General features: G+C 35.7%; 1 protein-coding gene across 1 annotated transcript in view; it reads right to left on the bottom strand.

Moving 5' to 3' along the window:
* ZC3H12C (zinc finger CCCH-type containing 12C) overlaps window positions 1–13,848 on the bottom strand; it is a 60,599-nt gene that overhangs the window by 24,559 nt on the left and 22,192 nt on the right. The window contains exon 2 of the mRNA XM_054724664.1: window positions 3,638–4,389. Within this exon, the coding sequence (XP_054580639.1) occupies window positions 3,638–4,389 (752 nt within the window). The remainder of the gene's footprint in view (window positions 1–3,637; window positions 4,390–13,848) is intronic.

Raw genomic sequence — 13,848 nt, 5'->3', positions numbered from 1 at the left:
TTAAAAGTCTATTGTGCTAATTTTAATAAAAATGCCTTTGCTTCCTACTTTTAATTTACATCTAAAGAATCATTTATATCAGTTCCATGGCCCACATTTAAATTAAATTAAAATATATTTATCTTACATAGGGAATATATCTGAGAGATGAGGAAGGAAATAAAGCCCATCCCCACATTTACTTATTATGATTTTTTACAATATGTATATTTATTACATAATAGGTTTGCTAAACTTAAGAGTAGGAAATTAATTTCAAAAGTAAAAGCATGTCATATTTTATGCGACATGAAATGGGTGAAATGTCTCTGTATCTTTGTTAAATTAAGATTCTGGATCTGAAGTAGATATGCATTTTTAAACGACTTTGCTACTTTAAGTAGATCTTATAAATGGCAGAATGTAAACTGTCTACTATGAGTTTTTATGAGTCTTGGTACTTTCCAAGTTATGGATGTGGTATGTTTTATTGTGACTGACAGTAAAATGCTGCTATAGTAAAATTTCCTGTCGGCTTGCTCAGTCCTGGAATGCCTATAGCACTTCCACTAAGTGTCAGATTAAGGTACATGACGGAGAGAAGGCTCGAATCTGCACCGTCCATGTTGACAGCAAGGGACAGGATCGTGCAGAACAGTGTGGGGTAGAAGTTTGTTTTCATAACTACATAAGAAGAGATCTGAAATGCCTTAATTATGCCATCTTTTTTTTTTTTTTTTTTTTACATTAGAGTTTTTCTATAGAAAAATTTCACCATGTGGGATGAGTGTTGTTTAGAGTGTTTGGTCAATTTTCAGTTGTTCAAGGAATTTTCATTTCCATTAAGAACTAGGTTTCGGTCCTGTGAGTTGACATCAGGCTGACCCAACTGTGCCATCATTTATCCTGATGATATCCATCTTAAAAATTCATTTCCAGGTTTTATAAATCTAAAGCTCTCTTTCCCCTCCAAGGCCTGCATTTACTTCCAATGCCAAATATCCTACTTGGGCCTTTCTTGTTTCCTCCTTCAGAACTTTGCTTCAAAAATTTAACTCATATGTCAGCTCCTCTCCTGTGGAGACTTTCCCGTCCCCTCAGCTTATAGTTTCATTCTTAAAAACAAAACAAAATCCTTTCCCAACTCCTTCCCTTCCTCTGTCAACATCCATCCATCCATCCATATCTATCTATCTATCTATCTATCTATCTATCTATCTATCTATCTATCTATCTAAAACCCTAATATGCAAATAGACTGAACAGTGGAACAACGGAATAACCGGTTGTTATGATGTGTGCTGACCACCAGGGAGCATGTGCAGAATATGGTGGGTGTGGGCAGCAGGCGGCAGAGCGCAGAACATGGCAGGCATCTGCCATGGCGGGATGGCAGAGCAGGTGAGCGGGGGCGCTAAACCAAGGCGGGGCACATGTCACTGTCATTGGGGTGAGCCTCTGGTGATTACTGAAAATTCTTTGCTCCTGTGTGCCATGGTCCTGCCCGACACTTGCAGCTGCTGCCGGCTCTGGCTCCGCTCGCACCCGCTGCCAGCACTCAGCACCGGCTCTGATCACTCGGCGCTGTCAGCGGGTGCAAGTGGCGGCTGCCAGCCCCGATCGCCCCTCAGGAGCAGGGGGAGGTGGAGAAGCCCTGAGGGGCAATCAGGGCTGGCAACTGCCCATGCCCACCACAGCTTCTTAGCTCACAGTTCCTTTCAAGTGCATGAATTGGTGCATTGGGCCCCTAGTTCTAGAATAAAAGTCTAGCACTATTTCTTCATTTCTTGACATCCTGCAATTGGGCTTCTATCTTTAATATCATAAGGCATTCTTGAAGACAAGGACTCCCTGGCTGTTATGTCCTCCTCCTCCTCCTCCTCCTGTTAATGAGATATTTTGAATTGTTCCTTTCAATAAAAATATTAAAAATGAGTGTATAGATTTTGAAGTCAGACATTTTTGGATCGATACTATATTCTACCTTGGGCAAGTAATTTAAATCCTGCAAGTTTCATTTGCTTATCAATGCAAGTAAGATAATATAGCTTCCACCTACAAAGGTTATTTGGACAAGCTGATCCTTCTTACACCTTTGTACTTGTTATCACCTACTAAAAACAGTGGTTCTCAAATTTCAGTATGCATCATTATTAGTGGGGTACTGCTTACAAAAGGAGATGTCTACACCTTGATCTGGACTTGATAGGTCTGTGTGTGGACTTGGTAGGTCTCTAGAACAACACTGTGCAATAGGTGCTAGCTACATATGGCTATTGAGTGCATGCAGTATTGAAAGTCTGAAATGGGGTGTCCTGTGAGGGTAAGATGCCCAATTTGAAGACATATGAAAGGAACAATTCAAAATATCTCATTAACAATTTTTTAATTGATTATACACTATAGTGATATTTTGGCTATATTAGGCTAAACAAAATTTATTATTTACATTCATTTTACCTGTTTCTTTTTTTTATTATTTTTAATCCTCATGGAAGGATATTTTTTCCATTGACTTTTAGAGAGAATGGAAGGGAGGATGGGGGAGGGACTGAGGGAGGTACCAGAAATTTTAAAATGACACATGTGCCACACATTATATTTCCATTGGACATCACTGTCCTAGAATGTGCTTTATGTATTTTGAAAATTTATCGTTATTGTTGAAATTTTTAACAAGTTCTTAGATCACCTTTTGAGAAACAATATATAAAATTATAAGCTCTAGAAAAGAATAACTGGTGCTTTCATATATCTTTATGTCCTCATTGTTCTGAACATTGTGGGCAGTTATCTGTATGGTACTAATTGAATTTAGATGCTCTTTAAATTTTAAGTCATCAAAATTTATAAAAATATTTCATTAGAAGTTCTGCATTTGTTTTTTCCCTCTCAGTTCCTAAATAATTATTTTTGAATTACAACTCTTAGATAAAATAAAAACTGTAACTATTTGTTCCCAAATCATAAAGATATTTATTTTCTAAAAGAACTGTTTTTTTCTTTTTTAAAATATATTTTAATTGATTTAATATATTTTTATTGATTTCAGAGAGGAAGGGAGAGTGAGAGAGATAGAAACATCAATGATGAGAGAGAATCATTGACCTGCTGCCTCCTGCACACTCCCTACTGGGGATTGAGCCCACAACCCGAGCATGTGCCCTTGACTGGAATCAAACCCAGGACCCTTCAGTCCACGGGTCGATGCTCTATCTACTGAGCCAAACCAGCTAGGGCAGAACTGTGGTGTTTTTTTTTTTCTATGGTTATTAGATTTCATGTAGAAATAGGCTATTTAGATTCCAAAATTGTTGACTATTATTGTACTCAAATTCTTCATTTAAAACTAGTGGTTAACACTAAGCCAGAAACAAATGCTAATTTTTATAGCATAGTAATAGGGCCAGAGAGGAAAAAAAAAGAGACATATCTGGGGAAGGAGGTCTCTGTTTAGCGACAAATGGGGTGAAAATGCCTGACCACTCTAGAAGTAGAGAGATAGATCATTAAAAGAGATACAATTAGAAATATGTAAGTTAATGTTAGGATGCAGAATAAACTTGACTTTAATAACTGTTAGAGAGAAACAGTCACAAAATTAGAAATACCTTTTAAAGATGACTTGGTAGTAATCACTGACGATTGCCCCACTTACCTCATTGCCACGTTGCTGCCATCAATAACTATAGGTCTCAGGTTTTCTCCATCATCACTTACACTCTCTTGCATTGGAGAATCAGACCGCTGCGATTCCAGGGAAGACGCTTCCCGCATTATACTGTTAACTGTACTAACTGTTTGTTCGGCCTCACTTTTATTTCCAAGTTTGACAAGTTCTCCCAAAATATCATTGATTAAAGCGTCGGTACCAAGTTTGTTCAGCACAAGCTGAACTTGTTCTTCAGAATAACCTAACTTAAGTGCAAACTCCAGTTTTGTTTGGTATTCTCGCACCACATCAGGAGGTTTCTTCACTTCCTTGGATGTAGTCTGGGGCTCTTCGGATTTCAAGTCTTGTAAGATTTCACTGCCTTTGAGGACATGAGGCTCTAAACAGGGAGACCTACATAGTTGTCTGTGAGTCTTGGTTAATAAGCATGGCTCTACTGAAATGCTACTCAATTGTTCTGACTCATGATCAGAATTTGTGCTTTCTTCAGAGTCACCGGAGCTCGCATTCTCTTCAGACACCTCCTTTTCTTCCTTCCCGGAATTAACTTTATCCATTGTTGGTTTTTCTACCATTGACCAAGGTACAGATGTGCTGAAATGTGGGTCAGTGCTCTCCACACAAAGGTGGCCTAGGTCGTGCCCAAGATGATCCTTCAAGCCCATGAAGCTGTTCCGTGTACTTGACTCCACTTTGCTGCTTTTTCTGTATTCCTGAATGCAAAGCACCCCGTATTCCTAGAGAAAAATGTAAAATATTTAGAATTTAATATTTGTTTCATTTGTCTCAATATATAAGTTGAAAGAGAATTACCAAACTATAAATACCTATGTTCATTATGTTAAGCCTGTATCCTTTCATCCCTCACCACCCTTGCCAAGATAGCCTTGTTTTGCAAACGAGTTAGAAATTAGAAAGACCATGTGACCCCTCCAAGGTAACAAAGTAGTAAGTAGTGAACTGTATTTTTTTTTTTTTACCAATTTTTGTCTGACTCTAAAACTCCTATTCTTCTCACTAAATCATGCTGCTTCTCAACCATAATGGAAGAGATTTTTTCAACTGTTAGGAAAGGCCTATGTATGTTTCTAGAGCGACATATAGAAGACTATCAAAAAGCATGTTTTAGATATTCTATGACAGTTTATGTACATTCAAAAAAGTAATTCATAAAAAATTGTAAAGGAAGGAAAACACTAACTTATAATTGTAAAAGTATCATTAATTATAAAATTAATAATTTAAACAACAATCTAAAGACATTTCAAAAATGATTCCAGTACTGAGTTGAAAGAACACAGATTCAGCAACAGCCAGTAAGAAATTAAATAATTATAAAGTCAATTATAATCCATTTAAGAGATAGTTTGCCCTAGTTATCTTATTTTGTAAATATTAAACACAGAAACAGAATACAATTTTTAATGTTATGCTGCCCTTATTTAGTGCCAGGGACACTGGAGTCTATTTTACTCCAGGAAGTGGGAAAAAGCTCTTTTAGTCTATACACATTTATAGAAAGCAGAGAAAATATTTCACATAAAATTAGTAGTAGCCCTGGCCAATTTGCTCTGGTTAGAGCATCAGCCTTCAGACTGAAGGTCGTGGGCTCGATTCCTGGTCAAGGGCACGTACTTGCTTGCAGGTTCCCCAGCCCTAGCAGGAACACACTGGGGAGGTAACCAATCAATGTGTCTCACTTCAGTGTTTCTCTCTCTCTCCCCCTCATTCCTTCTTCTCTCCCACTCGCTCTAGAAATCAATGGGAAAAATATCCTCGGGTGAAAAAAATTTTTAAAAATCAGCAAATAATTATGTACATTGAACAAATGTTAATTTCTTCAATTTCATAGGAGAAAGTATTTCTACATCATACCAGATAACTAATTAACCATTATCTGCATTTAATTAAAAAGTCATCTTTTCTCTTACTTTCCCCCTATAAAATTGCTTTTACTGTTTAAAATGCTTCTGCTGCTTTACCATTTTCCTTAGAGTCTACTGGGAGTTATTGTTACTTCTCTACCAGGAACAGGTTAGCAAAATAAAATTATTTTCTCTTGTGCTTCATTGGAAGAATTGTATTTACATCAGTAGTTTACTTATTAAGGCAATCCCAGTGTATATCCATGGATATTGTAAGCCAGTGGCAGCTGAATTTGAGACTGTCATAAAACATCTATTTATATAACTCAAAAAAAGATATTGGAAAAACATTTAATTCTAAAGCTCTTTAACATCTTATTTACACTAGAAAGGAGCTATTATATAAACGTTAAAAGAATATGCTAAGTGATTTTCTAAGTCCCACACTGAACGCATACTTCGTGAACTTATTAGTGCAAAATATTGCTACACAATTAAATAAATTATATTCAGGATGGTAAATACTAGTGAGGAGAACATGGAAATCTTTCACCTGATGCAATACACTTAACATTCCTTCAGTGTAGAACTCCTACATACTTATACAAGAGTTTTTTCACATTTTATCCCTTGAGAAGACAGATAATTTTAATATCACTGTTCTACTAATGTAGCACTCATTGGTTTTAAAGAAACATCAAACTCTCCTGGCTCCTGAACGTACAACTGATAGAAATATTCCTTAGGAGAGCTCCATATACATGAGCTCCAGGATGAGGCTGTATCCATATCAGTTTTTTTCTATTAATATGGATATTCATGAGCCAAATTATTTAGAATTAATGAAACTTTGGAACCAAATCTTTACACTCACTGATTTATTAACTACTGTAATACACTGACACCATAATGCAAGTAACAAATCACAACAGCATCCTAATGAAAGGATATAGTTAAAAGAAAAATCTGCACTGTGACCTTCGTAGAGCTCCCACCAAAAGTATTTTAAAAAAGGAAAACCTATTGGAAGCTGGGCTGCCTGGCAACCAGAAGCTGGTTGCTAAGCTGCACTCTTTTAACATGCCATCATGAATGCTAGCACAGTGAAAGAATAATTTGGTATGAACAAAAGCCTATAAAAGAGACTGGGACTTAAGTGCGTCTGGTTTACCCTCCGAGAACAATGCAGCTGCCAAACCAATCTGGAAGCTCCGACATCATTGTTCTGTAAACCCCACAATCTGCTCTGACTGCAGGAAGTGTAGTTAATGGGCAACATTTTTTATCTCCCCTGAAAAGTTTGGGTTTTGCATAAGTGCTGTTGTGAGATAATTCTTCAAGATCATAATTCACTGACCAAATCTCTGAATTGAACTAGAAAATATAATTTTAATTTTGAGCAGTAGTGTTTTTGTTATGGACTGTTTCAAACAAGATAAATACTTATGAAATATGCAGCCAGTGGGGAAAATTAGAATGCAATGTTATGTTTACAGCATAAATAAAATTAATTTTTACATTTTTCAAAGAAACAAAACCAGATACTGTAGTTTTTAAACTGAAAATTAGTCACCCTAAAAAAGTACTTAAATCTTTATATATCACCTTCATTCTAATAAAAAAAGTACTGATTACATTATGTAAATCTGCTATGTAATTATATTATATGGCTATAATACTGAGAGAAAAAATGAGATTATCAGTTGTTTGCTTCTTACAATATTAAACTAGATAAAGCTCATTTGCATATGAATGCATTTAGTGAATACCATACACCTTTAACTTGTGATAAATCATGTAATTTATATATACTATTTAAACCAAAAGTTTGAAATAACTGGACTAATATTATTTTTAAAAAATACATATTTATTGATTTCAGAGAGAAAAGAAGAGGGAAAGAGAGACAGAAACATCAATGATGAGAGAGAATCATTGATTGGGTGCCTCCTGCATGCTCTACACTGGGGATCGAGCCCACAACCCAAGCATATGTCCCAACCGGGAATTGAACCGTGACCTCTTGGTTCATAGGTCGATGCTCAACCACTGAGCCACGCAGGCCAGGTGGGCAAATATGATTTTTAATATTAAGGATAAATGTAAGCTTGATGTAACCTACTTTAAAAAGCCATATTATTTTGTTGCAAAATAATTTTTCTTTTAAAAGATTTTGGTTTAACTTTTTTTCACACTGACAGGCCTCTCTTCATTGGTTACCTCAGAGAAAGTTATTCAATATCATCTTAAATTAAACAGTTATATCATTTTTAGTACCTATTAATAAACAGACTAAATATGAAATAGTACAAATAAGGTCAACTGAGTTCATTTGCCAGGCCTATAAACTGCATATATTCTCTCTGCATAATATAAATCTGAAATAATCTGATTTGTATTGAACTGGGTGGTAAAGATTTGTGTTTTGTTTTTTTAAAACTTTAACCTCTAAAATGCTTCCTTACCCACTTGAAATTAGTAAAGGTAGTAAAGGATTGCCCTAACTTAATATGGCACTTAAAAAAAAAAAGAATTTGGCAATATCTTGAAATCTTTCAATAAAAACTTAAATGCTAAGGTTTAAAATCTGATAAAAATAGTTTCATATGCTGCAGTATTTGTCAATCTAACGTAATGTGTAAAAATTACAAGTAATTAAAAGAAATCTTACGATAAAGAATGGTATATGATCTTTTTGTTCAATGCCTTAAAAATGATCAATATAATTTTGAAAAAGAAAAGATAGCAAAGACTCTAATAACATCACAAAAGTGATTACATGTCAGGTAGAAAATATTTTCTCTTTAATTTCTACACCATTTATTAGACTTTTAAGTTTTGTATCTACTCAAATGCAAGCATATAAAAATAATCTTTAATCAACTCTGAACTAAAAAGGGTAATTTTTCTCAGTTCATTAAGCAGCAACATAGAGTTTATACTGATAGTTATAAAAAACAATCCAAGAAATATAGCTTAATTTTTAAGCTTTCTATCAGGAATCCATTATAACTGGCCTTTACATACTATACTCATGAACACAAGGAGTATTGGGCAAAAATATAATTGTCTGAAAACAGATTTCTATACTTATAAAGCTATAGATTCCCTTCAGAAATTTGTATTGGAAATGAAAACAATTTTTCTTGCTAAATGCCTAATAAGTGAAAAAGAAAATAATACTATTTGTTGAAAGAAAACTAAATTTTCATAATTTTGTAGATGATGAAGAACTGTAATATTTTAATGGCCAAAAAAACAAACAAAACAAAACACTTTATCTTAGCAAGTTGTTGCCTTTAGTGAAATTTTCTGAAAATTCTCATTAGATGACTTGGATAATCCTAAAATCTTCTTCTCAAATCAAATCAAATATGTTTTGTATTCTAAAGAGCCTCATATTAATCAGGAATATTAAACCATAAACTTGTTAAATCAATTTATTTGTTTGTAATGTAAAGTTACAAAGCCATAAAGTGGGTTCTGGTTGTTATCCAAAAAATAAAACTAAGAGAACAATAAAAATAAAATAATGAATATGTAATAAATACCTACTGCTATAGTCTCTGTGTATTTAATTACCATTGTATTTCAGTGAGTGCTGTTGTCTGTGTCCCTCTAGCTAACAAAGGAAGGATGTCCCTTTGAACAGATTGGTTAATGCTCTAGGGCAACAGATGTCTACTGGAACTGCAGGAGACCAGCAACTGGTGGCCTGCCCATCTTCTGAAAACTTTCAATAGTCTTATGCATATGTTCACACAATAGGGCATGTGGTAGAAGTGAAAACCTCTTTTTAACCCTTTGAGCTCTCTCTTTCTCTCCCAACTTAGAGATGAAAGTCTTTGTCTCCGCCCCCTCCCCCCCCACTACCCCATAACAGAACTCTTGAAAGCAATAGTTTTTGAAATGACATCTTCAATCTAATATCTGAAACTAGGACAAGGAAAGAGAAAGATGGGAAGAAGAAATTAGTAACTCTACGTGGATACTGAAACTTCTGACAAAGTAACAGGATGCTTAATCATCACATTTAAAACAAGCTGTTTGAAACATCTAACTATATCAATCCATCTCCACAAGCTAGGTTTTTAAGGCAATGGAAAAATCCATCCAATCTTACTATCATTTTACAGCACCTAGGTCTGACAATGACACAATAAGAAACATAAGATTGTGACAAGATAAAAATCTAAATTTGTTGTTTACGGAAATATCAGAACATGTTATAACTTATCTTTAAGTACCAAATGATTACATGCCACGCCTAACACCTGGTAAATGCTCATGGAGTTGTAATTATAAAACTCCAGAATTATAAAAATGTAAAAAAATCTGCTTCACATACTTTACAGAAAAAAAACTTACTTTTCTGGTATTTTAGCACTATGTAGTAAATTGTAGGCTTTCATTTGAGGTGCTTTCTATCCATTACAGAGTTCAAGTTAATACTTTGAATATTTTACTAAAGTTTAACTTCCAAGGCATGAAGTAGCAGATACTCACGTTAGCAGGAAAATACAAAGACACTGGCTTCTGTAGCAGCTTCAGCAGTAACTCCTTAACACAATTTTAGCTGCAGACTTCCAGGCAGGCAAGAACAACAATGAATGGTAGAACAGATGGACGGGCAATGTCTTTGCTTAACCTACTACCGAGTGGAGTAACAGCCAATCGTAGGCCAGAAAGCTCACAATTAGTTGGCCAGGCAGATGCAAGCCAACCTCAGCACCCTGCATCCAGGTTTTTAAGATAAGCAAGTTGATGTCACTCTTGGGGTCTGCCCGGGGCAGCATGTGTATTAACGAGGGGTGTGCAGCAACAATAGGCCACACAAAGCTGACTAGTAGGCAGCTGCTCTTTGAGAGCAGTCATTAGGGAGCAGGCTGCCAACAAGAAACACCTGGCTTGGGCAGACCAGCTTTCCTCCTTGTTTAAAATGCATGGAACAAAGAAACCAATTATATTTAAAGTAGTAAAAGTTGCATGTTTCCAAAAAGTTGAGGCTATTCTTTGGTATAGCTTTTTGTTTTTGAGAAGGAAAGAAAATGATGTGTGTCAAAGTAGCAATTAACGGCTGCAGCAATCTCTTTTCTGTGATAACTGAGTTACTGGTGAAATGAGACAGATTATAATAAAACTATTTCCCTGGAAGTACTGGGAGGTCTAAAATATTGGTAAGTATTGGTTAATTTGTTGCAAGACAATAAAAAGAGGAAAAGAGATGATGACACTAATATTTTTAAAACAAAGGTTTAAGAGTTTACAAACAATTGATTTTATAAAGTAAGTTCACTAAAGTACAGTGTAGTAAGTCAAAACAAGTTGTGTGCAACTTTGTGCCAAATGACTCATCTGAAATGTATAATTTACACAAAACTAACTTCAACCTAAAATCACCAGAAAAGCCCATCTTCCATATGTCAAAGGGTAGTGTAAAATTATTTTATGATGGATACTAATAAAAGCAAAACCTTTAAACCTGTTAAAAGTATTTGTACTTAATAAAATTTGTAAGATGTAATATTCAGATTCCAGTTCAGCAAATAGTTAACTTTATAAAGAAGAAATATTGTGATATTTTTGAAGGATATAAAAGTAGACAAAACCCAGCCCCCTCAGTGAGGAGGCTTGTTATCGCTGATTTATGTCAGTTGCAGTCTGCTGTATTTATAATGCTATGGACTACTTGCTTCTGAGGCTGCATAAGTCATATCTTGAGTGGCCTCTGATGAGGAAAAAAATTCAATAAAAATGTAAACACCATCAGATGTTGTGAGACTATTTCCTACTACAGAAAAAGGAAATCTGTCCTGCTCCCTACTTACGTGATGTCGCGTGTGCACACAAGCACCTGCACACACTCGAGCACCTCCTTTTCATTCCACTGCAAATTAAAAGAGTAAAGGCAAAAAGCTGCTCTTACAATTTTTTTTCACACAGGCTGATTTATGCAGAACCTCGGCTTTTCCCTTATACATATAATCATGAACTCTAAAGACACAAAATATGGTTAGAGCCCCCCAAACAGTCGAAATCAATCTCTCCTTTCACACACATATACAGAGGCTCCTCATAATTAAGATTATTTGTGAATACTTGGACAATATCATATTGGTTGGGACTCTTGGCCACATCCTTATTGTGCCACCAAAGTGTAAATAAGCTCTTCTCTCTGTACAAAATAAGAGGAAGATGTACTCTATACGGTTAAAATTTTCAGTTATCTCACTGAGAGCATTCCTTATGCCTACTAAAGGCCTAGAAACTATTGTTGTTTCCAGAAAAAAACGGAAATATAAAGTATGACACAGATCACCATTTGTCTATAGATATTTTCTTCAAAAGAGCTTGAAGGTATGCCATCTCAAAAATGTAAGAAAAGTTAAAAATCTGAAAATATTTTTTAACTAAATGAAATTACTGGGTTCTGAATGACAAACTAATTTCTAAAGCAAGAACTATTCTTTTCTCTCTGCCAAGGGCTTCAGTTATGCTTCTGTAATAGTTAAGTCCATGGCCTAATTTCATAGGCCCACTCAAAATAATTTCCAATATTTTATAGTTTATTGCAAATTATAAAGTGAATTACACAGAATTCAGTTTTTATATATTGGGTAAGCACATGAAACTTAAAGAAATGAAAAAAATAAGAATTTATCTTTTTTTCTTTTCTTTTTTGGTGGTATGCTGTTACTTCTTTTTGCAATTTCATGAGTATCAACCCTGAAAGGAGGAAGAAAGATAAATAAGGCCACTAGTATGGTTTAGTAAATGTACTTCTGGTAAAACTGAGTTTGATTTTAAAATATAAGAATGAAAAATATAACATATTCATGCAAAGCAGTTAAAACTAAAACCTAATAAAACTTAAGCTATGCACTGACTACAGAGATCAACGTTTATGGTCAATATTTATAAATTCAGATTGAAAACTTTTTCTTTTGTGTATGAAAAGGAAACTCTTTAGTATGAATAGACAACCTTCTTTCCCTTGGGTTATCTTTCTTCTCTTTATCCCTTGCTACTATAGTTACTATTTTGTAGCTTTAATTCAGGAGGAGGAGGAATCCTCTCACTAATTCCTGCCGTGAACACAAAGAATGAGAGAGAAGAAGGAAGAGGCCGGCAGGCAGCCTGATCTCCAGCACTGATTAAGCTTTTTTACCAACAGCAAATAAAGGCAGTGATCTGAAAAAGCTAATCAGACCCTGCTGCGGTACCTCGACTATCTGGGCCGCTAGGATTGGATAATGTTAAGCACATTACAACATCTGTAGGTGAAAAGACCGCCCTGGTCCGTTTCTCTTAGTCACACTTCCCTACTCCACTTCCCAAGGCAGAGCCAGTACAAACAGCTGCTGGCTCTGCCTGGGTCACCGCAATAAACGACTGTGCAGTTACACAGAAGAAACAAGAAAACAAGGCAGTGTCGTTTTAGGCAGATACTAAAGTCTGTCAGTGTCAAGGACGGGTCTAACATCTGAAACTGCAACTATATGACAAGACCTTGTAGGCTTGCTGAAGTCTGAATGTGAAACTCCTGAGCTTTGATGCTAATGTTTGGAATCAATTCTCGGTCAGTGATCCAAGCCACCTTCCTGGTACCTGTCTCCTAATGCGGGTTTGTTCCCCTTTAATACACAATCTCTTTCAAGTCTAACAATAACACTATATAGAGTACAGAAGATTATTATATCACGTTTTATCAGTTGTCCTCCAAAAAATTAAAAGGTTAAAAACTTATTTTTGAGAGTTACAAAAACCCAACCCAAACCCTACTTTTATACACATGATGTACTAAAAGAATGGCGCAGAATCAATCAGGCACCAACTCGAATCTCTAGGTTACTATACTTAGGAAGTCGGATGGACCACGACAGCTTTAATATATTTTATTTTCTTCGGGCCTTGATTACTTTTGCTTCTTAAGTTATCTCTTCCTTGAGTAGCCCCTAAGTACATCCCTGCCAAAGTAATTTTCATTGACACCAACCACTCTCGTGCTTAAAAATAGTCTCAGTAGCAACCATGAGTCTGATTCTCTGCTTGGTTTTTAAGGTTCTTGCTACAACCTGGGCCCCTCCTGGCCCTGTGATCTTTTATCTCCCATTTCACTGAAGGGGCTGGGTAGCACAGGTGAAGTCACCCTCTGTGTTCCCTGGCACTGCCTCACCTACACAGATCACCTCTGCTGTTCTAAGCCCAGCTCAGGGTTTATTTTCCCCATAAAACCTTCTTGGACTAGTTCAGTTTTTAATGATGCCCAACTCCTATAACATGAAGAGTCCATACTGCACAACATAAGCACTTATTGATGAACCCAGCTGG

The sequence above is a fragment of the Eptesicus fuscus genome, chromosome 13 (genome assembly GCF_027574615.1).
Source record: "Eptesicus fuscus isolate TK198812 chromosome 13, DD_ASM_mEF_20220401, whole genome shotgun sequence".
Classification (NCBI taxonomy): domain Eukaryota; kingdom Metazoa; phylum Chordata; class Mammalia; order Chiroptera; family Vespertilionidae; genus Eptesicus; species Eptesicus fuscus.
Note: the sequence above shows the minus strand (reverse complement) of the source record. Positions and strands in the feature narration are given on the sequence as shown.